This window comes from Phyllostomus hastatus, unplaced genomic scaffold (genome assembly GCF_019186645.2).
Source record: "Phyllostomus hastatus isolate PE091 unplaced genomic scaffold, TTU_PhHast_1.1 phas_scaffold_93, whole genome shotgun sequence".
NCBI lineage: Eukaryota > Metazoa > Chordata > Mammalia > Chiroptera > Phyllostomidae > Phyllostomus > Phyllostomus hastatus.
The window spans coordinates 20,843,266-20,870,836 of record NW_025334042.1 but is presented as its reverse complement, the minus strand read 5'-3'; the positions used below and the strand labels follow the sequence as shown (position 1 = coordinate 20,870,836).

General features: G+C 50.8%; 1 protein-coding gene and 1 pseudogene across 6 annotated transcripts; one reads left to right on the top strand and one right to left on the bottom strand.

Moving 5' to 3' along the window:
* Positions 1-9: 9 nt before the first annotated feature.
* POU6F1 (POU class 6 homeobox 1) lies at positions 10-25,735 on the bottom strand. 6 transcript variants are annotated; one of them, XR_006784621.1, is made up of 12 exons: positions 25,468-25,735; positions 16,592-16,686; positions 14,802-14,997; positions 10,649-10,770; positions 9,549-9,774; positions 8,762-9,015; positions 7,959-8,087; positions 7,123-7,326; positions 4,936-5,077; positions 4,224-4,392; positions 479-3,227; positions 10-208 (listed from the first exon to the last, which is right to left on the bottom strand). XR_006784621.1 is itself a non-coding variant. In XM_045829481.1 (12 exons), exons 3-12 carry the CDS (start codon positions 16,637-16,639, stop codon positions 2,882-2,884), a joined length of 1,836 nt encoding a protein of 611 aa, XP_045685437.1. In that variant the 5' UTR covers positions 16,640-16,686; positions 18,597-18,679; positions 25,468-25,735; the 3' UTR covers positions 10-2,881. The 6 variants fall into 6 exon arrangements, 5 of the variants coding, with proteins under 5 accessions (XP_045685437.1, XP_045685436.1, XP_045685439.1 ...); XM_045829481.1 differs by adding an exon at positions 18,597-18,679 and having other exon boundaries at positions 10-3,227; XM_045829480.1 differs by having other exon boundaries at positions 10-3,227.
* On the top strand, positions 18,247-18,829 carry LOC123812610 (annotated as a pseudogene).
* Positions 25,736-27,571: the final 1,836 nt, after the last annotated feature.

Genomic DNA, 27,571 nt, shown 5'->3' with positions numbered 1-27,571 from the left:
CACCCCTCACTCCAGCCCCCAGTAGGTTTGGCCCCATGTCGGGGACAGACAGAACCTCAGCATCAGAGCCTGGCCTTCAGACTGGATGGGAATCCAACCGTAGGAAGATGACTGGGTGTCCAGGGACCCAAAAAAGGTCAGGGATTCTCATTCCAATTTCAAGTGTGTTCCTCAATCCAGTTGGCCAGATCCTTTCCTCAGACCTCACCTAGGTAAAATACCATGCATAACGCAGGTTCAAAGGTCTCAGCTAATTCACCAGGCCATAGAAAGTTTTGGTCTTTCTTTTATTTAAAACAAAAACCAACAAACAAAACCACAAGCAAACAGTGAAACCAGAACTGCCGTTTCTCCCTCCTTTCCATGGCAAAGGAGATGCTGAGCTCTGGCTTTAAGTCCAGAAAGCTGCTTTCAAAACAAAATTGACATCAACTCCCTTCAGAGTCTGATGCTTCCAGAAACAAAACAGAAAACCCACCTCAGCGCCACAGGTGCTTTCCCGGGGTGAGGGCGGGGGGTTCCCCACAGGGGGAAGCAGGAGATTGAGGCTGGCGAGCTCTGCTTCGGGCACACTTCAGGGACACTCTGCGCCCTCCTGCCTGGGGAATCCAGTCTGCAAATATCCTACCCCCGACACTGTTTCTCTGGAAGACCCGCCATCCTCCCTGCAGAGGAGAAAATGGTTTCGCTGTACCCCAGCCTTGGGAAGACAAATTTAGATGAGAGGGGAGCTGAGAAAGCACGGCCAGCCCTAATTTAGACCAGCAGTTCATTATCTTTTCCTGCCCAGATACCAGACAGACGGTGTACTGCGTGGCCACTGCCATGGACACACCCTGGATTATCCATTACTCCTGGATACTGCCTGTGACCCACCTGGAAGAAAACGCATCTGAACTCAAGTGTTTGAGGGTGAGAGCCTGGATCTCTCTAATTTATTGGAGGGCAAATCACTGAATCCTTAACAAACTCCAGTACTTTATAACACTTTATAGTACTTTATAACACTTGTTGTAAACAAGTGTTACTGAACACTTGTTTACAACACCCCTCCCTTCGTCTCATGGAGACAGGTGGATAACCCTGAACTTGAGTGTGGAACCTCCCCACTTTGGAGACATTTTCTCCTGGGAAGCTGGGGCAGGCAAGATGCCCACCCGCTTCCTCACCACCACTGCACTGAGGCTGGCTTGTTGGTCCCAATACAGTGGGCGGGAGTGTGTGCATGTGGCACTTTGACACACAGCTGTCTTCCCACTGGCAGGGCTACCCAGAGGGTGGCCATGCTGGCACTGCGGGGCCTGGGAGGGACCAGTTGTAGGCAGGAAACAGCATTCTAGAGGAAGCTAGGCTAGGAGGTGGCTGCAATGACCAGCAGAGCTGGTGACAGGCCCTCACCGGGCAGTCACCTCCTCGGGGTGTATCATGTGAGGGGCAGTGGAGGGCAACTGCTAGAGACTCGGCTCTGTCAGGACAGGAGTAGTGAAGGGGGTGGGTGGCGGCTGACCCCCGTGACTCGTGGCCCTGGACAGACAGTCTGCACAGCAAGGCTGGGTTCATCTAAGCAAACCTCTCGGTGCTCGCTGACTTCCTGGAGCCGCATGCAGAGTTCCAGGGGTTACCCAGCCACACTGGGGCTGGGACACTCAGTTAGGAGCCCAGATGAGCTGCCAACCCCCAAAGTGCCACGGTTACCCTCTCTGGGGGCAAAAGCTGTCCTGCTCCAGGGGCCTTCTTGGTTCAGTGGAGCACTGGAGGGATTGCTCACACAAACACAGGGTCTAAGTCTCTGAACAAAACAAGATTTCTCCCCCAGTATCCAAGGCTTAAAGTGACAAAGAAAGTTAGAGTTAGACTTCCACAAAAGACCTTCCTGGGCTGCCATCTGCCCTTTCTGGATGTTGGCCTTCCTCCCAGGCCTTGCTGCCCAGTTTGCTGTTGAATTTGCGCCTTCTGAGAAGGCCCTGATCCGGGGTTGGGGAATAATGTGAGGACAAGAGAAAGAGTCAGCACATCTTTCCTCATTTTTCTCCAAAGTGTCTGCTTACGGGGGTCGCGGGTTTTCCAGGCTGCAACGGTTCTGGGAGGAGATGGTCATGGACAGAGATTAGATTAAAACCTGGAAGAATGGCCTTACTTACTAAATTCCTGACCTACCACAGATCCAGGTCAACTCCAGGACAGCTAGAGCTCTCTGTTGCTTCCTTCCAACATGGATTACAAAAAAAAAGGTTCTTCTTTAGTGCAATTTTCCTCCATAGGAACCAGGGAGAGGTGGGAGGAGGTGCCATGTTCTGGTCCCAAGGCTGTGGAACCTTCTGACCTTGAGGTCAAGGTAGACACCAAGTCTGACCTTCTGAGCAGCACATCACACTTTTCAGAATTGTGTCTCTTAGGTTCTTTCAGGGGACAGAGTGCCTGTAGGCAAAGGGGGGTGAGTCTGTGGTCCTGTGGACACGCCATACCTGCCACACTTACACAGAGGAGGAGAGAAGAGAGGGTGGAAAGAGAATGCCATCGAAAACAAGAGCTAATAGCCAGTCCTTAGGGGCTGCTACAGCCCTGCCCCAAAGACGGGGCAGAATTCACTCTTCCAAAACCACATTAGCAAAGTGCTTATTTAAGTGACACCACAATTCCCTCCTTCAGCATGACCAGCCAGAGCCTGGCACCCTCGGCAGGCTCCTCTGCCTCCCCGTGGTGTGCACTATGTGGGGGGTGGGAGGGAGGCCACTGACACACATGCACACGGTGGAGTCTCAAGACCCAGGACAAGCACAGCCACATGTAGCAGAACGACAGGTGCTGTCACAGCCGTGGCTGCAGCCGGGTGCCAAGGGACAAGTACAAAGTGCTGGAACACAGGGCTGGGGGCTGAGCCCTAAGGGATCTGAAAGACGTTCAGCTTGCTGGTGTTCTTGAGTGTCTGGCGCCGATTGCAGAACCAGACCCGCACGACCTCCCGGTCGTAGTTGAGCTCCTTGGCAATCTCAGTTATTTCCTGGCCCGTGGGCAGTGGGTTCTTCTCGAAGTAGGCATTGAGAGCCACTATGGCCTGGGGGGTGAAGGAAGTGCGGCGTTTGCGTTTCTTGGAGGGCTCCCCTCCCACAAACTCCATCAGGTTCTGCTGGCCTTCCTGGTTCCGGAGCTCGGCTTCATTCAGCCACTTCTCCAGCACGGGCTTCAGCTTCTGAGCACTCTTCGGCGTGATGTCCAGCTTCTCGAACCTGCAGGTGACCCAAGCCCAGGAAGGGACAGTGAGAGTGTCTTACCCCCACACTGGGTGGGAGCACTCTCCAAGAGGTGTTGCTCCTCACCACTCCCGCCAAGTCCCCCCCGCCCCCACCCGGGCCTTGGCTCAGGCAAACCCAGACTTCTCAGACTGCCCTGGGTCCCAGTTCATAGCAGAGGGGCCATTCCCATGGCCTTAGTCCAGCAGTGCAGTGGCAACAGTGCAACTGCTACATGAACAACCATTCTAGAACTTTCACCAAGGCAGGGCCTTTCAGGTATTATCTTGTGAGGCAAATGGATGTCATCAGTGCTGTCTTCCTCTAATTACCCTCTCCTAGCAGTGCTGCTAAGTCAGACTACTCTTCCTGGTGAGCCCGGATGTGACTACAGAGGTCCCGCCGTGGCGCTGAGTCTGAGAGGCGCCATAGTCTATCTGCGGAACTGGAAGGCCGATGAGACCCTCCGGCTGCCCCCGAGCCACACCCTCACTCTTGTTTGAAACCCTGTGCTACCCCTCCTATGGTGCTGGCACTAGACCAGTCTGTGCATTGCACAGAGAAAACCAGCTGCATCACCTTCCAGTCATGCCTTACATGAGGGGGGGACAGAAGCATGGTAGGGGTGCTGGTGGGGTACAGTTGAGAGCCGAGTCAGAACTGAAGTTCCCACCTTTGTAACTAATTTTGTGAGCTGTGCTCCTTTCCCTCTAGGATTCCCGAGTGGATGGGTGTCTTGGCATCCCAGATAAAGACCGTGTGTTGGGAAATGCTCGGGATTGGAGGATAAACATCAGAGGCCCCGCAGAAGGACCTGATCAGTCTTTGGCTCCTCCAAGTATTCACGTCTATGCTTAAAGCAGCCATCCGTGTTTGGAAGAAGGCAGGAGCAAGGCAGAGGAATGAGGTCAAATACCCAGGTGGGTATCTGTGAACACCTAGTGGCAGCGGGCACCCGAGCAGGCTCTGACCTTGCCCAGGAGCCTTACTCACCGGCAGATGGCTGACTGGCTGTAGGCCGGGCCTTCTGTTGCAGTCAGAGCCTGCCCCACCTGGGTCTGCGTGAGGCCCAGGGACAGCCGCCGAATCTTAAAGTTCTTGGCAAACTCCCGGATCTCTTCTAAGTTGATCCCGTCCTCATCCAGGCTCGGGGTATGGGGCTCTAGGCCAGAGGAAGGGACCAGGGGTGAGTGCGGAGGGAAGGTAATCATCACTGCTTACCTAACCCACTGGCCTGGCCTGGTGCAGAGGGGTGAGGACATTTGGCAAAACGCCCATGCACCCCTAAGATCTTCATTAACCTTGTCCCCAAGACAAATGAGACTGGGGGGAAAGGGGCCTGGACCAACCTGTCTAGAGGTAGGGATCTATTTTCAAGTTCTCCCAGCTCTAACTGCTGACCCTCCCCATTCTCCACACTCTGGGACCCCAGGCACACCCACTGGTCATCCACATCCCTCAGATACTGGGTTCGGGACTGTGGGAGAGACAGTCAATGGCTTGGCTCCTCAGAGAAACAGCCTCCACTCTCATCATGCCTAGAATCCAGCTCAACAGGAATAAGAAATGCAGTCCCTGGCATCACGAGTCTGCCCTTGCCCTTTAGACTCCAGTAAATTTATGTGGAGAGCAGAATTCAAAGAAGTCAGCGTGTCCAAATAAATGCCTCTCCCTTTCTCCACAACCTCCTCTGGGAGCCACTTACTGGACACCAGCTGGCTGACAGTGGGGGTCTCCGAGCAGGTAATTGGGATGGGGGCAGAGGCAGATGGCTTGGCCACTGGGGCTGGGCTAGCGATGACCACAGCAGGTGGGGGCACAGCTGGCGTAGGCTGGATGGGCTGCACCTGTGAGAAGAGAGCCAATAAGCCCCTACTGCCCACCTGCCCAGCTCAGGGGGTCGGAGTCCCTGCATGGATCAGAGACAGGGGCAAAAAAAGGCACGATGTCCACACACCCACTTGTGCCCCATCAAAACGCAAGACTAGAAGCTACTTCTTATCACCCACCCGATGATAATGACCTCCGAAACAAGCACACAGCAACTTGTCCCACCAAGCTGGAGCCTCATGGCCACCTGTGGCACAGGCAGGTCCGAGGCTCAAAAGGCTCAGTACACTTGGTCAATGCCCCAACAAACGTTCCCCCTTGAGATAACTCCTCTCGAATCTGTCCTCAGAGGAGAAACCTAACCTATTTTAGAGCCTCCCAAGCCCAAACATCCTTTAATAGGGAACTGGCAAATGACGTTGGGGACCTCCCTACAAGGAGACACAGGGCAGCCATTCAAAAGAGCCAGGTATCTCTCTCCACTGCTGGCAGGGAGCGAGCTCAGGCTCATAGCGCTAAGTGGAAACAAAAAGGCAAGTGAAAACTGGGTTTTATGGAATAATTCTTTTAAAAAAATACATATGAATTTCCAGGAAAAAAATAGAGGTGGAATTAAAAGGCATTTTTACTTTTCTACACTACATATGATCTTGGAATGTTTGTAAAGTCATGTATTATTTACAATTGCAAGAAACTATAACTATATGAAATTAGCATTTTTAGTATTGTGTTTTTAAAAAGCTTCTGGAAAAGTTCAGATTTTTCTAGGATGGGTCCTGTTCTCTGGATTCTACCTCTTGGCAGCTCTGAAGTCCGGTCCTTCCTGCTTTTCAGGGCCTTAGGCTGGGGTCAAGTCCCCTGTCTCTTGCTAGAACTGTTGAAGCTGCCTGCCTCCTAACAGGTGACAAGGACTCAAGTCTCACCACAGTTCACTTCTTGGCTCCGCCTGCTGACAGGAAATTGTTTAATGCACGTTTAATCAGCCATTTCCTGCTAAAAACCCTTCCATGAACCCTCGCTAGCTAGCTCTTAACAGCGACAACAATAAAAACACCATTTTTCAAGTCCTTCCTGTGTACTAAGTGTTAATTGCCTCCGTGCAATATGTCCTTCATACTCATAACCTTCTGCAATTGGTCCTCTTGTAACCCATTTTCCAGATGAGGCGAAGAGGTTATTCTCAAAGCTGGGAAGCAGCTACCACGTTTGAGAACCATGGGTCTCAACACCTGAGAACGCATTATAAAGGGGAATTTTTGGGCCCCACGTGAGACCTACTGAATAAGAAAGTCTGGGATGGGGCCTGGAAGTCTGCATTCTAAAGACCGCTCCAGGTGGTTCTGATGCGCACTCCCATTTGAGAACCCCTGTGTCCTATACTGCTTGCAATTTCCTAATGGTAAAAGACTCTCATCTAACTCATCCCTTAAGGTTAGTTCAATGCCCCTTCTCTGCGAAGCTTTGTAATGAACTTCACAGTCTGTCGACAGCGCCCTTCTCTGGGTTTCCTTACAATGCCCCTTCATAGTCTTTGTCAGGGTACCTTGCACTGTCTCCAGCACTGAGATACCTAAGGCTACGAAGGGCGTCTTACTCATCTCTACATCTTCAGTACCTGAGGTACAGTAGGCACTCAAAAAGTGCTCTTAGAATGAGCAAATAAATGAATAATCAAAGCCACAGCACAGAGTGGAGGGGTGGAGGGGTGCAGGAGGAAGAGGGAGGGGTGCAGAATGACTCTCCGGGGCTCTTCTAGCAGTTTGTTCACCCCGGAGCTGGTGAAGGCCCAGCTTGCTTTGTCTGCCTCCTCCCAGGCCTTCTCAGAAAGGCACTGGCCTCTGAGGGCACACGGACCAGCTGTTGGTGTGTGGGCAGGGGTTGGGGGCGTGTGCAGTTTCCTTGGGCAGAGTATGTGTGACTCCTGTGAGCCTTCTTTCCTGGACCTTCCCTAACTTTGGGGAGGTGCCCCACTTTCCCAGGGGCTTCAGAGAATAACCTTGTCCTAGCTGCAGTCATGCCAGATACCACTGCCAGCCTCCAGCCCCACCCCCGGCCCCTGTACCTCACTCTTAGCAGGGGACTCAGGCGTGCTTGGCTTCCGGACTGCCACAGGCGGAGGCAGGGGGCTGCTGGCCAAGGTTGCAATCACCTGGCCCTGGGCATTCAACAGCAGCTGGGGGGTCACAGCCTGGACCTGCAGGCTTTGGGCTGGTGCCGGGGCTGCCACGCTGGCCGAGTTCACTACCCACGGGAGTGTTCCAATAACCTGGGAGGAAATAAGGCAGGGACCCTCAGTGCGAGGGTGGTATCCAGCTCCACCCTGCACCCAAATCCCCACACTGGCTGGGGAAGGGACTGAGACAAATCACTTAACCGCTATGGGCCTCAGTTTCCTCCTCAGTCAAGTGCAGGACTCAGTGTGGGAGCTGCTTCCATCACCCTGTCTGCAGAGCTGTGATGGAGCAGGAACGAGTCTGCACGTGGGGTCAGACAGACCCGGATGGGAGCCCCGCTCTGCCACAGTTTAGCAGTGTGGCTTCATTTCTCTGAACCTCAGCCTTCTTCCCTGTGAAATGTGAACAAAAGTCTCTACCTAGTACATCTACACCCAGAATGAAGTGAGATGACGTATGAGAAAGCACCTAGCACAGATCTTGGCCACAAAGTAGGTCTCGATAAATGAAGTAGGCATTCACTTCAACTAGAGTGGGCACCTCTAGGGCAAGGTAGCGGCTCTGCCCATGCCTGGTCTCAGCATCAGCAGAGAGCTGACACACGGGAGACAGGAACAGCACTCTGACACCCTGTTTGAGATTCTGTGACCTTCGGTCCAAGTCCTGGTCCTCTGGCCAGCTTCTCCACAGCCCCCATCCCACAGCCCTGGCTTTCACCACTTGCCTGTCCCTGAGCACTGGTGAGGATCTGACTGCTGATCCCTGGCATGCTGGGAATGGCGTTGGCAATGACTGGAGTTGTAGTGAGGGAGCCCAGGATCTGGGTCTGTCCTCCGAGGGATGCAGCACTGATCTGTGGGTGGAGGAAGAGCCTTGCTCAGAAGCCGAGGGGACAGTAAGAGCCCAAGGCAGAGGGAAGAGGGCTCAAGGCACTGGGGTGGGGAGGTAGGGATGTGGGGCAGATATGCAGGAACGTGGGCTACAGGCCCATGTCCTCCGGCTGAACAGCATCCAGGGCTAGGGATGGCAGGGGGTCGGCCGAGAAGGATGGGATCAAAGCCATGGAAGAGTAACTCTGGCTAATCTTTCAGGCCAGGCCTGGGAGGGTAGAAGGGCCAGACTGGAGGGGTTGACATGATTCTAGTCACATCTAACAGCTCCACTGCCAAGCTCGGAGCCACTGTGGATGACACTGACAGTGGGCTGTGAGCCTCCAGCTCCACCTTAGTGACAGCTCACAAGTTTGCAATCCCCAGACATCATCCCACCCTCCAAGGCTGGTGCAGTGGTTCAGGCTCTGGAGAATGTGCCCAGCCCTCTTGGCAGAGGTTGTCTGCTCTCGTCTGGGATGGACGGGCTGGTAGCTGCAAGGAGAAGGCTTCAGAGGGAGCCCATCTCTGCTGATGTGTTGGAAAAGAGCCACACTCTGGGGACTGGTACTCCACCTCCTTCCTCCCCTGCCAGTTCTACCCTTGGCCCAAGATTCAGTCCATCCCTGGTCAGCCCTGGGTGAGGGCAGCAGCTTACGATTCCCGGGCTAAATGCAAAGCCCGCAGGCTGGAGGGTGATCTGTTGGGGTGTGTCCACTGGCTTGGGGGTGGGGGCAGCGGCGGTGGCAGCAGTGGGCTGTGGTAGAATGGCAGGCGTGGTCTGCAGCAGCGGCGGGGTCTGGAACAGCGTCTGGGGCTGAGCTGGTGGCCGGGGCTGGGCAGGCGAGGAGGCCTGTACCGGTGGGGCAGCTTGCACAGGTGCCGGGAGAGCGGTGTTCAGCACGGCGGCTGCTATGGAGCAAGGCAGAGACAGAGGTGCTCAAATGCCTAGCCGCAGCCCAGAGCAGCTCCAATCCCAAGGGATCTGGCACAAGAACGAGAGGGTATCGGGGTGGTGGGGCAGGGGGACAGGCAGCTGTGACTCCCTTGATCCTTGTGGGGGGCAGCACAGGCCAACATCTCTCATCCCCCCTCCCTTGGGCCTGGAGATGTGTAGGTTCGAAACCAGAAGTTGCATCTTCTTGCAGTCCTTCTCAGGAGGCTGGCTGGTCATGGGGTGAATTCTGGCGTGGGGGGAGAGGGGCAGTCTTAGACAGTTGGCTGAAGTAAGACAGGCCTGCTGGGCCAGCATGGTGTCACGGCCTAGAGTCCCAAGGTGCTGCAGCAGCTCTACGGCTGGGTGCCTGGGACACCGCATCCAGACTCCAGGGCTGTCGTCCTGGGCAGGCCGTGGATTCTGAGTCCGACATGGCAGGCCCACGAGCACGAATGGTGGTGGTGAGTGGTGGGGGGCCAGGTGCAGTCCTGGGGAGAGTTGCCGTTACCTTGGAGACTGGCTAAAGGTGGCTTGAAAATTCCCCCCGTAGGAGAAGCGGCGGTCAGTCCTGGGAGGGCAGCCACGGTTGCTGTAGGAATTGTCCACACGGCCAGCCCCTGCTGACCAGCCACTTGACCTGCAATACTGATGGGGATAAGAAGAGGTTGAGTAACTGCCCCTGCTGGAACCATAACTCCTGTCAGAACTGTGGCTAAGTTTTCCTGAGTCAAGACCTGCAAAAGCAAACAAGATTTCAAAAAGAAAAGAAAAAATAAAAAAAAATCAACATTGACAGCGCAAACACTGGGTCTCTCAGACCCAGCAGAGCACAAACAAAGCATTCTGAGGGCAGTGGGGGAAAGGCCGAGGAGGGCGGGGAAGAGACAAGCCCTGGCCTGAGCCAGAGGCTCGACCCTGAGGGGGTGCCTGACAGACTATGCCTTCAGAGAAGCCGCCAAGTCGAAGAAAGGACCTGGCCCTGCTCACAGGACGGCCAAGGGTGCGCAGGCCTCTGCCACTGCAGAGTGCTGCTCCCAGGCTTCCCTGGGCCCTCACCCACAGGACCAACGTTTTATGGCCAGAAAGCCGGGGGTAGGAGCTGATGGAATCAAATGGTCAAGGGCCCACAGAGGCTTCCGAGAAGCTCTGATGGAGGCTACCCTTGATGAATGCCTTGGAAATCTGCGCGTACGGGGAAAGGTCACAGGGAGCTCAGCACTCCCAGAGGACCCTGGAGACAGCTCACTGTGCTGTGGGGCTGCCCCCGGGCTCTACACAAGGACTGTGAGCAGTGCATTAACTCTTCCAGGCACCTACTGGAGGAACTGACAAGGGTAGTTACTCATTCCGTCATTAGATAGACAGATGGCCTGTGGCATGAAAGGGTTAATGTAACTCTACAATCCTTGCTGGACCCAAGATCACCTGGCAAACCTGCTTTTCCCAGTGGGCCTCATCTGGGGCAGGGGAAAGCCGGGGTGCCTAACGGGGGACTCCCTCCCTCCCTCAAGCCACAGCCCCTTCCTTATCCTGCCTCGTGAAGTTGCCAGATCCCATGCCTTGCTTCTGCCCACTGCCCTCTGTCCAGGTCCCAGGGGTGGCTCTTACCTGGGGGGCAGCTTGTACAGCCAGTGGCGTCAGGGTCTGCGATGCCTGAGGCTGGCTTGGGGCTTGGCTGAAGGTGGCGACCGCGGGGACAGGGCTTGAAGGGATTGCTGGGAGTGACTTCACTTCATGTGGCATAGAGAGAGAGGACAAAGAGTGAGCCTGGTGTGAGCAGAGGGGTCAGCGGACTAGAGTGTCTTGTCTGCCGCTTGAAGTGGCAACTCTCAGCCTCCCATTGCATTTTTGCACAACCCAAGACCTATCACTGGCTTTCCCTGGCCCAGAAGGCAGCTTCCCAAATGCTACTGGTAGTGACACTAGGAGACTGGAGAGCCTTGTGCCAGACCTAGAACGTGGGCCCTCTCCTTCCCACACTTAGATGAAGAAAATGCAGGCCTATGCACAGCTGGGTATCAGTCTCTGGTTTTTTGGCTCTACAGAGCACTGTGACCTATCACATCATCAGTAGAGAGGCCTGCAGGGAACGTCTGGGAGGGAGGTCTAGACAGAATCAGTGGGAGCAGCTTCCCTCGGCTCATCCGGCAACTGGACCGTTGCTCAGCCCATCTCCAGGCTCCTTTTTGGATGCAGGTGCTAGCTTGGGGAAAGGGCAAGGCCTCTACAGGGTGCAGCCCTTAAAAGGACAGTCCCTGAAAACTGGACATGCTTTTGCCACACTCAGGATCACAGCGGCTCTCTGGGCCAGGGAGCTTTTCCCTGCCAGTCCCTGAGATCTGAAGTCTGGATGAGCCGCTTCAGTGAGCTTCTAAAGGAACTTCCCATGAACCAGAGCTTTTCATCCAGCTTATAGCTTCCTCGTGCTGTCCTGATTTGTCAGGTACTGGGGATCTCCACCAGGAAGCCTCTTCAAAGCCACACAATGAGGAAAAGGGTTATTATTTCATATATGGTGAGACATTAAGAGGAGTCTAGGTATTGGGTGATGGGTATTAGGCCAGATCAGTGGCCTCTTAGTCCTGGCTGGGCGTAGATTTCCAGGCCCTAATGAATCAGAATGTCTGGGAGTGGAGGGCAGCCACCTCTCCTCTCTCTCTTTAAAAATTTTTTTTTAATTTTTCAGTTGCAGCTGACATTCCATATTATATTAGTTTCAAGTGTACATCACAGTGATTAGGCATTTATGTAACTTACAAGGTGATCACCCCTAGAAGTCCAGTACCCCTCGGACATCACATGTAGTTACTACAATGTTATTGACTATATTCTCTCTGCTGTGCTTTAACTTCCCAGAGGCTGTCTGTGTGACCGGTGGCTGGTACTTCTCAGTCTGTCTTCTTTTAAGCTCCCTTGTGACACAGCACATGGCCACAATGGGAACCACTGAATGAGATCACCCTCCAGCCCTGCGTTCCCACCCCGTATTTTACTCCGGAAAGGCACCACGCAAACTCAGGACTATACTGTTCATAGTACATTATAAAAGAAATCCAGATTGTTTAAGGAATTAAAGAGACAAGCAAGCAGCAACAAAAGCCTTATAAAATACTAAGAGAAAACAAAATGGCAGATTTCACTCCCCCATGGAGGGGAGATACTTTTCTAACTACTACAAAAAAAAAAAAAAAAAAAAAATCAAAGAAGATAAGGATAATCTGAACCCAGAAAAATTAAAAAAACATTTTGCATGACAAATAATAATGAATTATAAATAAGAAAGTGAAAACAGGAATATGATGAGCATGAATGATAAAAGCTTACAATCCAAAGAAATGAACTATTCATTTTATTAGAATATATTTCCAGCCCTGGCCATGTGACTCAGTTGGCTGGGCGTCGTCCTGCAGGGTGAAGGGTCGCCAGTTTGATTCCTGGTCCAGGCGCATGCCTGGGTTGCGAGTTCAGTCCCCAGTGGGTGCATGTATGAGAGGCGACCAACCAATGTTTCTTTTTCATATCGATGTTTCTCCACCTCTCTTTCTCCCTCCCTTCTCCTCTCTCTAGAAATAAATTAAATCTTTAAAAAATAAATATATTTCCAAAGTAAGACCGAGGGATCCAAGTTTGCCTACGCTTAGAGCTTCTGTCACTTCCCGCGAGACAGCCTTTCAGAAAGACGAATGCGCGGAAGCACAGGCAGCGCCTGTTCCTCCGCCGCGTCCCCCGAATTGGTGTTTACCACTGTTGATTTTGCTGGCTTAACCGGTATGCAGTAGCTCATAGCCAATTACTTTTCCTCTCATTGATAGCAAGATTTTGTACTTTTTCATGTGATCACTTCTTCCTACATAAATAATTAATTTCTCTTCAAAAGTAATTTGAGTGGACTATACCTCAAAGGAAAAGATTTTTCAAAGGACCAATACAAAGCCATTCGAAGCAGCACTGGTTATGACAATAAAAAACTAGACAGTCTAACAATTGCCAAAACCAGAACAGGTCTATGAATCTATGGCAAAAAGGAAGCGGGCATCTGAACCAGCAGAGTGGCTAGCGTGACGCTTCATGGTCTGCCCTCGGTGGCCACAACAATAAAAACATGCATGTGTGACAAGGACTAGGAGGTAATTTCGAGTGCCAGAAACCACTAGATTTTTTTCATCCTGAAAAAGATTTCTATTACTTAGCTTTGTTTTGTTTTAAGGAGGAAATGCTTCTTAACATTGCATATCTAGAAAGGTCCCCTTGAGTCTGCAATCTAACCCGGCAGCTTCTTAGGAAGTACCATCAAAATACCTTGCTTGCCTGTGTGACGATAATTAAAATTCCTTTACAGAGAAAAATTTCGTGAAACACCAACCTCTGGAAGAAGATGCACGCTACCATAAACGCTCATGCTAAGGTGTAAATAATTGACTTAGGATCTATTCCCAAGAGCAGGTTTGGATAAGGAGCAGAATTAAAACACCAGAAGAAATGAGATGTGGAATATCCTTAAAAGGGTGAAGAGGGAAATTAAGACACTGTGGATAAACCTGGAAAACCTCTCAAATTTTCTGAAAAAGGGCTTCATCCCCACAATGGAAAGGAATAAAAGGTGGTTGACAGAAAGAATCCTTGTCTTTCCTGTCTGCTCTGCAGGGCGCTGCCCACCCCCCCACCCCCCTCAGCCCCGGGGAACTCAGGTACTGCATGGAAGCAGTGCATTTCCAGGCAAGGGGAAAAGGGTCATATTACTAGGGGGCGGGGGGGGGGGGGCGGGGGGGGATAGGCCAAGTTACTAGGGCCCCAGTTGAGTCTGCACACCAATTTGCAGGTAGAGCGATGGATGTGAGGTCTAGCAGTTTCCTGGTTGAGAAGCTGCTGTTTCCCTGAAGCCTGTCTATTCTCATTTGTTATCTTCTTGGCTCCCTCTCTTAGCCCACCCCCACCAGCCCAGATCTCCAGTCTAGGAAAGGGAAGATAAGCAGAACGCAAGGGGTGATGAATCCTGATGTTCTGGTGAAACTGGCAAGGGAGGCCCTAGGCTTCTTGCAAAAGGAGGTATCTATTCTGCAAGGTGTTAATGAGGAAAGTCCCTCGTTGAAATGGTGTCCTCATTGAAATGGTGTCCTCATTGAAATGGTGTCCTCAATGAAATGGCCAGAAATCGGTGCCTGGTACCAGCCCCAGGCTCTAGAACAACAGCCCCTGCAGTTAATTAGGGAAGGCAGTGTGGGTGGATCAGCCACATCCATTCCCATATAGGAGAATCAAGCTCACGCCCTCAACTCATCTTTGGAGGACAGCAGAAGTAAGCCCACCAGGTTGACTCACACTAGCCCAGCTGGCATTCTGCAAGGTCCTACCTAACCTATATCCTTAGTCCCAGGTAGGTAAGATGCCCTCCCATCCCCAGCTTCTGGGACCTCCCAGCTTCACCACAGCAGGTACTAATTCGGAAGGGCTGGCAGGATCCTGGAGGTCTAGTCCTCTCCGCACAGGGCCCAAGGGTCTGGTTTAGACCTAGGAGGCCCCTCTAAGATTTGTTCAGTCCTCTTAGCTGACCCATCCCAGGAAGTGACTGAAATCAGAACTAAAGCTCTAGGGACAATGAGTGCAGGGCAGCCCTAGCAGCTGGCCTGAAGTGCAGGCCATCATGGCCAAAGGCTGTCCAGTGGGGAGGAAGACAATGAGATCCTAAAGCCATCTAGGTGCCAGAGAACCACAAGAAGGGACCCAAGTGGGACCCAGCCAGATGGGGGCAATGGCCTCGTACCAGTTGCCTCTGCAGAGGAGTCTGGGTTGTCTGGCCCAGCTTCACCAGCAGGTTCATTGGCTTCAGCAGGGCCTCTGCTCTCGCAGCCCTCAGCGGCCACAGCTTCCAGTCCTTTGCCCTCCTCTTCAGCAGGGATCTGGGCATCCACGCCAACTTCCAGCACACGGATAGTCTCATGGCCTGACATCACGATGACCTGCAAAGAGAGGACAGGACACTGCTGGAGGAGGGGCTGATATAGACCCCCCTTGGGGATTAGAGCTCTGGGTATGGTTGGGGTTAGAGAGGAAAGGAGACCTGAGGGTGCAGACGTCCTGTCCCAAGGACTGTGTGCTCTGTGACAGTTCCAGAGCCTGGCGCAAGCTGCAGGCTAGGAGGAAGTAGGCCCCAGGGCATGACACTAGCTGGAAAAAGTCCCATGAAGCCAAACCATTTGGGGATATTTCCATTTGCTCCCTTTCTTGGACTCAGTTCAGGGAGTGGTAAAAGGTCTATCCCGCAGCCTTGCAAGGGTGTCCTCTGGCTGCTATGATATTGGTGTGTGCCTACAAGGTCCCCTGCCACAGTATCCCCAGCTTAAGCTGGGCCAAGAAGCGAATCCTGCCTCATGACCCTTGAAACCTTATAGAAGTTCTGTCAAAGGTAAAGCGGCGGGAAATGAATGCTCCATAATGTTGAGTAAATTTTTCAGCTCATGATTCCTTTATTTCCACAACTCTGGGGTAAAGGCCAAGATTTCCCTACAAGCTAACCCCACGCCCCTGGGCTGGAACTTGTACCCATGGGCCGGTGGCGACAGTTGTGCCATCTGCTGTGGGCCTGCTCTGACCTTGAAGGGAGCCTCCATGCCCCAGGGATGCACGAGGCCCCTGGGCCTCCTCAGAACACGGCCTTCTTGCTCAAACAACCAGCACTCGCTCTTCACCTCCAGCACTGAAATGCTTCCAGTCGGGCCATTCAAACATCAGGGACACTCTACATTGAAAGCTCTGTGTCTGGCCTCCCTGCATTTGCCCTGTGCCTGAAGCCGCCACCCCCACAACACTCTCCTTAAGCCTGAAAACTGGATTCAGCCAGAGACTCTGCTGGAAAAAGTGACAATGTGACCCATCAGGAGAGCGGGAATAAAATAAACCCCCAGAAGCAATTGCCTTTCTGACTCAAACTTGACTCACGAAGGACCTCACTCCCATTACATTCTCTTTTTTTTAAGATTTTATTTATTTATTTTTAGAGAGGAGAAGGGAGAGAGAAAGAGAGGGAGAGAAACATTAATGTGTGGTTGCCTCTCATGCACCCCCTACTGGGGACCTGGCCCACAACTCCGGCATGTGCCCTAGACTGGGAATCGAACTGGCAACCCTTTGATTCACAGGCCAGCACTCAATCCACTGAGTCACACCAGCCAGGGTCCATTACATTGTAAAAACTGTTTATCTTTTTTCTTCTTTTAAAAATTATGTAAGTAATAAGTGGTCATTGAAGAAAAATTAGAAAATATATATAAACAAGAAGAAAAATCAGGAGCAAATTACCCAATGTTCAAATTTTTCCCCAGGTAAACTTATACATTTGTATATTTCAATTTTACTTTTTAAAATCACAGCTTAAACCCCCAAATGTTGCCCCTGAGAAATCCTACCTGGCAAGTACACCTGGACAGGTGAAGTGACCATGAGTTTTGGTAAGAAACAGAAAATAAGGAGGCTCTATAGGGTCTTCCTACTTTCCGATACCCCTTGGCCCATCACCCTCACAACTCCCCCGCCCCTTCCTGCTCCAGAAAGTACCTGCTCGTTGACAGTCAGAGATGACTCTGGACCAGCTCCTGGATCCATGGTCACGTGTCAGGGCGGAGTGGGGGTCGGCCTACACCTAGCACATCCTGTGGAGTGAAATGGGATGGGAAAAGCAAAGGCTGAGATGACACAGTAATACAATTTCCATACTATCTCCAAAAGTCAGAAGTAGAATGGTAGGAAGTGAGAGAAACTAAGTTCTCTCAAGAATTTGTAGACAGAAAGGATTCTAAGAGCTTCAAAACTAAAATGTCTTGCTCCCTACAGCAACCCAGGAGAACCTACACTCAGAAGAACCAGGGTGACAAGAGGACAGAGAGGGGCAGGCATCTGTCCCTGGGAGTTCCCCCATCTACTGGGAGAGAAAATACTCAGCAGAGTCCAAGGAAACTCTGACCCAGACACTCAGAAGCTCAGACATGGATAAGGAGCGCTCTGGGTGTCAGAGTGCTTCTCAGGGGAGGAGTCTGAGCAGACTTCCTAGAAGAGATGGTAAAGACGGCATTAAATAGAAACAGCCTCAAACTTGAATGTGTATGATCATCACCTGGAGCACTTATTAAAATACACAGAGCCCCAGATTTGTCCTGAATAAACATTCCCACAGCGTCTGATTCAGCAGGTGGGTCCCACAGAATCAGCGCTCAGGTGGTTTTGTGCGGTGGCCTAAGGCCCACAGTGGCCTTTCACACCGCAGGCAGAACAACAGCTGGGTGGCAGAGCAGCCTGTCGGATACAGTGAGGAGAGGGAGAAGCCCGTGTAAGGCCAGGCTGTCTGGCTGGAGTCACAAACTACACAGTTATGAGAAATAAAAGGAATAAAGGGGACAAATAGGCATATAGAAAAGTAGGCAATTAACTTTTATTTTGAGTGCCTACTGTGCTGAGCATTTTGTGTAACTAATTCATGTAATACTCATGCCAGCTGTAGGCTAGAGGCATTATTATCACCATATAGATGAGGAAACCAGGCACAGAGAAGTGGTCTGGATTCCTCGCCTTTCCCTACCTCCTCAATCCTGCATTGTTTTACTTTTTCATGAGTGTTTTTATTGAATGAGATAAAACCCATATAACATACAAACTCAGTAGATGTTAACACATTCACAATGTTGTACAACCATCACCACTATTTTTTAAAGATGTATTTATTTGTTTATTTATTTATTTATTTATTTTTAGAGAGGGAAGGGAGGGAGAAAGAGCGAGAGAGAGAGAAACATCAATGTGCGGTTGCTGGGGGCCATAGCCTGCAACCCAGGCATGTGCCCTGACTGGGAATCAAACCTGCGACACTTTGGTACTTTGGTTCGCAGCCCATGCTCAATCCACTGAGCTATGCCAGCCAGGGCTATCCACTATTTAGTTCTGGAATATTTTCATCATTTTCCCTATCCTACCCAAAATCCCATTCCCTGCCACCCCCCAGTTCCTGGATACTACTAATCTGCTTATGACCTACGGGCTTTCCTAGTCTCCATATTTCATATAAATGGAATCTTACAATATATGGCCCCTTGTGTCTGGCTTCTTAGCAGAATGTTTTCATGGTTCATCCATGTTGTAACATGTGCCAGCACTTCATCCCTTTTTATAGCCGGATAATACTCCCTTGTGTGAGTTTGCCGTACTCTCTGAGGTTGGCTCAGGGACAGGCAAACCCAGATTTGATTTCCAAGATGGACAGTCCATCAGACTCAGCTGTGACTTTACCTAACCCACAGGCCCCCGCCAGTCCACTGCCTCCCCATGTAAGCAGGTCAAGAAAACAACCTATGAATTAGACACTTAGAGAATGATTAAGGAAAATATGAACATCATTTAATCCCTGTTACAGAGTGGTACAACATCTTAAAGTAGAGAACGAAGAAAACAATCTGAACTTTTCAGAGAAACCAGCATCTTCTACAGAAAAACAAAAAGTTGGAAATTTGAGAAAAATTTAAACGTATAGACAGTGAATTAAAAAAAAACACACGATGTATTTGAAAAATACCTTCTGGAACATCAAATGCTGTGAATCTGTCACTTGGTACCGGGTCACGCAGTGGTCTCCAAATAGATCTTGTGAGTCAGAATCTTTACAAACAAGAATCAAATGAGGAAAAGGCAAAACTGGTGCAGCAGGTTCAGGAGAAAGAGGACCTTCTTCAGAGGCTAAAACTACAAGGGTCAGAATGCAGAGCCCGCAGAGCCCACAGAGCGACCCGCCGCACGTGCGGATGCTGATGAAGTGGTGCAGTCGGGGCTCGGACTGAGAACGAGAAACGCAGCTCTGCTCGGGCCACTAGGGTTGATTGACATAACAGAAATGAAGAAAAACTTACAGGTGTTTAAGTCATATTTTTTTCTCTGGAATATCTTTGAGAATCACAATGTAATAAAAAAGATGCTTATATATTTTAAGGAGATGATTAAAAAAACACTAAGGCTTAGAGTGGCAATTTTCAGCCTTTTTCATCTCATGGCACACATAAACTAATTTCTAAAATTCTGTAGCACACCAAAGAATATAGTATATTTTTTGCCAATCTGACAATAAAAAATTGAGTATAATTTTGATTCATTTACAGTGAACAGCTATTGTTGTGTTGGCTGTTGTCATTTTTTTAAGTTTTATTTTTTATTATTTTTATTTTATTTTTAGATTTTATTTATTTATTTTTAGAGAGAGGGTAAGGGAAGGAGAAAGAGGGGAAAGGAACTACAATGTGTGGTTGCCTCTCACGCGCCCCCCACTGGGGACCTGGCCTGAAACCCAGGCATGTGCCCTGACTGGGAACCAAACTGTGACCCTTTGGTTCTCAGCCTGTGCTCAATCCACTGAGCTATGCCAGCCAGGGCTGTTGTCATTTTCTTATTTGACAATCTAAGGGAGAAGAGGTCAGTGCTCCTGACTAAATAGTCAGATGTTGCATGTTTTAAAAATTCTTGCAGCACACCAGTTGAAAATCACTGGCTTAGGTAAAGGTATCCTGATGATCGTCAGTTTAGGGCTTGGTTCTATAAACTGAGTTCTAAAATGAAAATTTTAGTATCTTGAATAAATACAACAAATAAAACAACATTTAAAGAAATATTTTTAATAAATTTGGTTCAATTATTTTTTTAAAGACTTCATTTATTTATTTTTAGAGAGAGGGGAAGGGAGGAAGAGAGGCAGAGAAACATCAGGTGTCGTTGCCTCTCACGTGCCCCCTACAGGGGACCTGGCCTGCAACCCAGGCATGTGCCCTGACTGGGAATTGAACCAGCAACCCTGTGGTTCCCAGGCTGGTGCTCAATTCACTGAGCCACACCAGCCAGGGCTTGAAGAACTATTTAAAAATGTAAATAATGACAAAAATGATTTGGACAATTCTGGTGGAAGCTGGGGGCTGGGGAGCCAGAGCCTACCCATAGCCTCCTCTTTTGCCTTCTTTCTCCAGGGAGTTGAGTTTGAAAACTCAACCTGAGGCAAACCTGGCAAGGTGCCCTGCTTGGCTAACAGCTGGCTCATTTATCTCTGGCTTTCCTGTGCTAACATCTAAAGATGCAGGCAATCTCAGGGGGGAATGAATGGCAGGTGTTGAGGCATTTGCCAAAACCTAAAAATCCAGAGGCCCAGGACCATCCATCCAGGTCTTGCAGTGGAGGGGACTGAGATGAGTTACGGGACCTGGTTCTATTTACCATTCTCCTTTAGGAATTGCTTTAGGCTAAGGGCCACATTCCAAGACACCCAGAGGAACACTGGTAAATCTCAAGTAAATCAGAACCCCCTAAAATAGCCCAAGATCACATAGGAAAAATCTGAAATGCTTTGTCCTTCATTTATTCAACAAACATTTCGGGGGTTACTATATGCTGAGTGTTGGGAATACAACAGGGGAAAAACACATTCCCCAGCTTTGTCAAGAAGTCTATAGCCTCCCTCGCATGACAGTCAAGGAAATGAAAACATAAGGACAATACAGGGTGTTAGGGGTCACAGTAGGCGCATACAGAGTGGTAGAGGATGTACAGAAACTATGCCCAATGAAATTTTGTGTGGTCCTTTCCCCTTTGTTCTAGAATGGCATGTGTTTCAGACATGAAATTTTAGGTATGAACAATCTTATGCCATGTACAGGAAAATGGCACTTGTATGGCATTCAGACTTTTAACTCAGACTCATTTCTGTGGTTTTACTCCCTTACCATTTCATGTGGCTGAGGTTTTCAAGGTGTAAAACACCTTCTCAATATACAGTCATTTTGGGGGGTGGAGGGTACTCTGTGTGAAGTCAGTTGACTCCAAGGAATGGCTGCTTGAGCTGAAATTAGTTTTACTGATATTCAGTTGACAGAAAGTCACAAGTCACATTTTTTTTCAGGGGAAATTACATTTCACCTTTTTTATATAATTCTCACAGGGGAGTTTGTTTGCAGACATCAGCATCTTCAGCTCTACACCACTTTCATATTTAAATTGTGCACCCACTCACCTTCTACAGAGTTGCTATTCAAACAGGCCACAAGCACAGGAAGTAGGTAGGAGGTAGGTACAGACCTGTAGCTGGGGCTGAGCAAAATGGGGCAGACAATTCACTCTTCCCCTCCGCCCCTGACAACTACCAAATCTAAATCTTGCTTGGACCTCACCTGGGAACTTTAGATTCATATATCCAATGGCCTACAGGTTGCTTACATCATCTCATACTCAGCGAATCAAAAACAAAACTCCTGCTTTCCACCCCAGATCTGCTGCGCCTGAATGCAGCTTTCCCCATCGCAGCAAATGAAAGCTTTATCCTTCCAGATGCCCAGGCCAACAACCTTGCCATCATCCTTGCCTTCTCTCTTATCCCTCATCTACTCCTTTAGCAAATCTTGTTGGCTCTCCCTTCCAATATGCCCAGAATCCCCCTCTTCCTATCACTATTCCCCTGGCCCATGCAGCTTTAGTGCCTAGTGTGAAGGAACACCACATGCCCTTCTGCACACAAGTACTACCTGCCCTGTTCTTTATTACTTACCCTGTTCTTTTTTCCTTTTTAAATATTTTATTTATTTAATTTTACACAGAGGGGAAGGGAGAGAGGAAGAGAGGGGCAGAAACATCAATGTGTGGTTGCCTCTCATGCACCCCCTACTGGGGACCTGGGCCACAACCCAGGCATGTGCCCTGACTGGGAATCGAATCAGCGACCCTTTAGTTCACAGGCCAGCACTCAATCCACTGAGCCACACCAGCTGGGGCTACTTGCCCTGTTTTTAAATGGCCAGACTCCAGGCATTCCACCACCTCTTTCCAGCTGTCATTGCCTGATGGACTTTCTCTATGTCCTCCCACCCTTCTCCATTTCTGGCCCCAGGACACAGATTTCCCTTCCCACTCGGTGAAGAATAATAATCACTGCCAGTTTATGGGGACCAGGCCCTTAACACGTAGTATCACAAGTGAGGATCCTCTACAGACAGCTTTCTTTCATGACCTCAGCTTTGATACTTGTTAGCTGTGGGACTTGGAACAAATGATTTAATGCCTCAGTTTTTTCATCTGTAACAATGAGAGTGATGGCACCTACTAATAAATTAATGCATGTAAAAAATTTAGATCAATGCCTGGCATTTAATAAGTGCTCAGATAATGGTAGCTATTATAAAATTTACATACATTATCTCATTTCAATTGAGCGTAGCAGTTAAGAACCTAGGTTCATCTCTCAGTTTCACCATTTCTTAGCTGGGAAACCTTGAGCAAAGGCCTGACCTCTCCATGTCCCTCTCCTTCACCATATCTGAAATGTGGATGGTGCTATAGTAAGTTGTATAAGGGCCCAACAAATGTGAACTATTATTATTCAGCCTTGACACTAGCCTCATGAGGCCACAGAGCAAACACAACCTGAAGCTTGACCAATAGTGTGACTGTCCACAGTAGGGCAGTTACCTCTCTGTTTTCTCAGGGATCAGTAATAACAGAGCTTGCCCTAGAATTATTGTACAGAGGACTAAGGACAATTAGCTATTATTACCCCCATTCTCACAGATGAGAAGGTTGAGGATCAAAGAGGGGTAAGGGTATAGGCTTCAAATCCCAGCTTGGCCATGAAATAGCTGTGCCATCTTGGGCGGCTGATTTAATCTCTCTGAAGTGTAATTTCCTTATTTGTAAATGGTGATTAAATGGGCAAGCCTGATGGGGTTGTTATAATGATGGTATAAGATCATGTAACCAAAATGCTTAGCATGGTGCTCTTATTATGATCCACATTTTTATCTGCAGGAAAATGGAGACAGAGAAAGGTCAGGTGACTTTCCCAAGGACACAGGAGAGGCAGTGGCCAATTCAAACTTCGACAGGTGTTCACCTGCCCCAGACCCCTACCCTCCTCTTACCACACCATGCCTCCTCACACCACACCATGCCTCCTCTCGGAAAGTGGAACAACGGCCGATAGGGGCTATCCTGGCACCCAAAGATTGGGACACTTGGAAAAAGGTAGCTCGCAGACCTCCGGCCTCAGACCATGGAGCCCTGGGCAGCTCTGGGTGGCTTGCCAAGCTGGTGGTAGGCTGGCTAGGCACACACAGGGGCTGGGAGGAAGGGCTAGGGAAAGTGATAGGGAAGGAGTGAACAACTTTATTTCCCCTTCTCCAGCATACCATTTGTGATCTTAGACATATAGAGTCAAACAGTAACGACTAGTTTTGTAAGGACAAAGTTAGGGTTAGTTTATCCCTCTGCCCCTTTGCCCTTGTGCCCAAACTCGATTCATCCCAGGCAAGGTGAAGGGAGGGGGCAAATAAAACGTGCAAAATAAAAAGTAGGTGTGTTCCCTCACCAGGTTGTAAGTTCCAAGAAGGTGTGTTTACTTATCCTCACAGCCCAGTGCCTAGTGTAATACCTGGTACTCACCAGGGAGCCGATGAATATAATATAGTGTAGAAATCAGATCATACCGCTTAGCCCCCTCATATTTCCTATGCTCTCCCTCAAATACATGTCCTATTTCATATCTTTTGCCCCTATTTCCAGTTCTGGGCTACCTAAAATGATTTCAAAGTAGTACTGGGTTCTGGACAACCCTGGTCACACTAACCCCTCCTGACGTGCCTGTCCTGCTCCTCATTCCCAAGCCCTCCTTCCCCTGGCCAGTTTCTCCCCAGGGTATCACTTGGTCTTTGGCCTCACTGTCCCTCATTTTGACACAGAAAGAGCTTGGTGTTTAAAGGCAGAAGACCCAAGCTGAGTGTTACTTCTGCCCCAAGTAACGCCCTCTAAGACTCAGTTTCCTTATCTGTAAAATGGGGCTAAATTACACTACCCATCTCATGGATAATTGTGAGGATTAAATTGATGACATTCGTGGGAGGCACTCAGAGCAGGGCCTGGCACACAGCAAACATCATGTAATTGTTACTGCTGCTGCCATTATTTGTAATTGAAATAAGCATGCATAAAAATGTTTTTAATTATAAAGTGCTATAAAAATGTAAAAGATTATTATGACTTTATAGTGAGTAAATCTTGGGGAGTGGCAAATGATCTAATCTTGTATTCCTTAATAATGCAGAAAACCCTTAGAGAAGCAATTTTTCTCTGGCTTTTTAATTGCCAGGTAGTACCTTCAAGAGAAGAAATAGCCCATCACACACACATGTCACATCACATGATAGTATCTTGTCTGTTTCCATGTTCATGATCTGCCTGTCCCCCAAACTGAAATGAAAACTCCATGACAGAGGAAGTTCTATCTGTATTGTTTAGAATGTGGCACACAGTAGGTATTTCTGTGGGACCAGTGAACAAATGAATGAAGTTCTACTGCAGAGAGCAAAGTGCCAGGTCACAGAAACATCACAGAGAGCACCAGGACTTCAATCCAAATGGAACCCTCCATGGAATCCCTCCACAGAAGGCACTGCTTGTCCATCAATGTGGGCTGCCTCAGACGACCAAGATCAGGGTGGGAGGGGGGAGTGTCCATGAACAACCGAAGACCAGCCCTCTACTTTTGGAACAAGGATGCAGAAAGAGCAGATGAGGCTAAAATCTCTGCAAAGAACTTCTTTCATTTGCCCAGGAAGGCTTTCTGACTGCATTTGATTTCCCCCGCCCAGCAGCTGAGGCTATTTTGTGCAGGTTTTAGGCTTCCGATCATATTTGAATGAGGGATCCCAACGCTAAAGTGGAGGTTACTAGCCCCCCTGGGCCTTGCCAGGTGAGAGTGCCCAGAGAGCATATATAGGGCCCATTATTATGACGATCTATTAATAATAATATTGTTATTAAATATTTATGAAGTACTCATGCTCTGCTCAATGGTGACCCTCCAACCTTTCCAGCAACGCCAGGTCCCTAACCCTGAGTCCCACCAACCCTCCCGGTGTATTGTGATCAGATAGAATTGTGACAGGTAGCCTTGGCCGCCTCCGCCGACCTTAACCGCCGGGAACCCAGGCGTCCGGGTTCTCCCGTGGGGCAAGAATCCGCTCCTGGTCGCCACGGGGACTGAGTGCAGAATGTGCTCCACGGTGTGTACCCTACCTGGGCTCCAGAAGCAGAAACGGGGAGGGGCCAGGTGCAGGCTTCCTGCGGGGTCCACCTGGTGGCCGCCCCCGCCCCTCCCGGGGTCTCCGCCAGTCCGCGGACAGGCTAGGGCGCGGCCCCGGGCTCCCCGGCCCCAGGCGGGAGACCGCGCGCTGTCCCACTCCCAGAGCTCCCGGCCGCCCGGCCCAGTAACCTGGAGCCCCGGCCCCGCGGCATTTTTTTCTCTTTATCATAAATATATAAATTATGCTAATTACGGGCATTGCATATTAACCAAACCCGAAACCTCCCCTGCCCGGCCCCCTCCCCCTCCGTGCAAACCCCTCCCCGCCCCGGACCCCGCTACTTACCGGAGCCCGAGCCCGAGCCCGAGCCGCCTTCGCCCCGGGTGCCTGGTGGCTACCGATTAGAGATTCATCTCACAGCCCGGGCCGGGAGGCCGGGGCCCGGGGCGGCCGCCGCCTGTAGACAAAGAAGCCAGTGCGGCTTGGCTCGGCTCGGCTCGGCCCAGGAACCGGTCGGGACCCGCCGCCGCCCCCGGGCCCCCAGCCCGGGAGGGACGGAGCCGGAGGGGACTCCGCGGGCTGCGCGGGGCGGGGGCGGGACGCCGGGGAAGCGGGCCGGGGAAGCTGGGGTGGGGGTGGGGTGGTCAGGTATATATATTTTTCTTCTTTTTCCCCTTCCACGGCCCCCCCTTTTTTCCTCCCCCCTTTTTCCCCTCCTTCTGCTACTTGGATTTTTTTAGCTGCTGCGTCATGAGCATAATTTATGCAAAGAGCTTTGCCGCATGCTGCACCGCGCTCGCCAGCCGCCGGGGGCGGGCGGGGAAGGGAGGGGATCGCGGAGCCAGAAACCGGCGGTGGGGGCGGGGAAGGGACCCTCGGCCTCCAGCCGCGTCCTGCGGCCCCCAGAGGCTCGCACCGGGACCGGACTGGAGGGAGGGCGGGCGGGCGGGGCGGGTCTGGCAGCCCCCCGCAAGGCACCGCTGGAGGCCGTTTCGTTTCGGAAGGTGCGCGAGTGGAGCGTGGGCGTGGGCGTGGGCGTGCGGACTGGGACCCGAAGCCACAGTCCCTCCAGCCTGGGGTCGGGGCGGGCACGGCTGCGACTGACTCCCGGCAGCCACCTTCCCCTCCCTGCGTTAGTCATCTGCCCTTCTCCACACTGAAAGTCAAGTTCGTGTCCTTCCCAAGCCTCAGGCCGGGACGTCTCTGCGAGAACGGAGAGGGAACTCGGACGTCGCTCTGCCCGCGTCGAGCCCCGAGCAGCTGCGCCCCACCTTCATCTCAGGGCGGGGACCCGGGTCCGCAACGCTCCCCGCCACCCTGGGGGCGGCGGCGGGCTGTGCTGTGTGAAGGCAGCGGGCCTGCGTCCTTGTCCAAGACGACAAGGAAATGTAGAAAATAGACAAAAGTTCTGTGCAATGGAGAAAACACAATGTCCGCCTTGGGGTGGTGGTGGTGGGAAGGGTCTGGCTCGTGCGGAGGCTCAGGAAGGTAGGGGAGGGGGCAGGGATAAGAGGCAGAGTTTGGGACCGAGGGAACGCGGAGGGGTTGGGAGAACCTAGAGGAAGAGGAGTGAGGGGCGTAGAAACCGGGGAGGAGGGAGCCTCTGCACCCCCGGGGAACGTGGATCCCCGAGTCGAGGCAGCCCACCCCCATCGGGGGTCTGCGGTGAGATGGGCACGCCGAGTTAGAGGAAGTGCAGCCTCAGCCCTCCCCAGACAGTGCGGAGGAGGGCAGGAGGGGGCGTAGCACCAGGTGACCCCGGACCACCGCACCCTTTGCAGAAAGTTCGTTGCTGCTCGCGCACACCCGGGCCCCTCTCACAGGCGTCTCCCTCTGGAAGCCGGGCCCGCGGAGCTCAGGGTCCGTCAGCTTGCTGTTTCCACCTGGGGGTGGGGAGAAGCCGCTGATGTCAGATTTTGGAGAACCGAAGAGTTAGGAGTACAATATTTAGGTTTTAGTCCCAACTCTTTCACTAGCAGTCCGGGCAAGTCATTCAACTTCTTCATTCCTTAAAAAGGAGGGTCCCTGGCTGGTTTGGGCATCCTCTTGATGCTTCTCTCCCTCTATTTCTCCCTCCCTCCGCCTTTCTCTAAAAATCAATACATAAAGTCTTTAAAAAGAATAAAATGAGAATAATATCTGTAATCACTACTTCTCATGGTTGAAACTTAAAAATATATGTTTGTTTGTTTGTTTGTTTGTTTGTTTGTTTGTAGAGAGGGGAAGGCTCTGGCTGGTCTGGCTCAGTGGATTGAGTACCGGCCTGTGAACCAAAGGGTCGCTGGTTTGATTCCCAATCGCCCTGGGTTGCAGGCCAGGGGCCGTGAGAGGCAACCACGCATTGATGTTTCTCTCCCTCTCTTCCCCCATCTAAAATAAATAAATAAAATCTCTAAAAAAGAGATAGAGAGAGGGAAAGGGAGAGAGGGAGAGGAACATCCATGGAAAC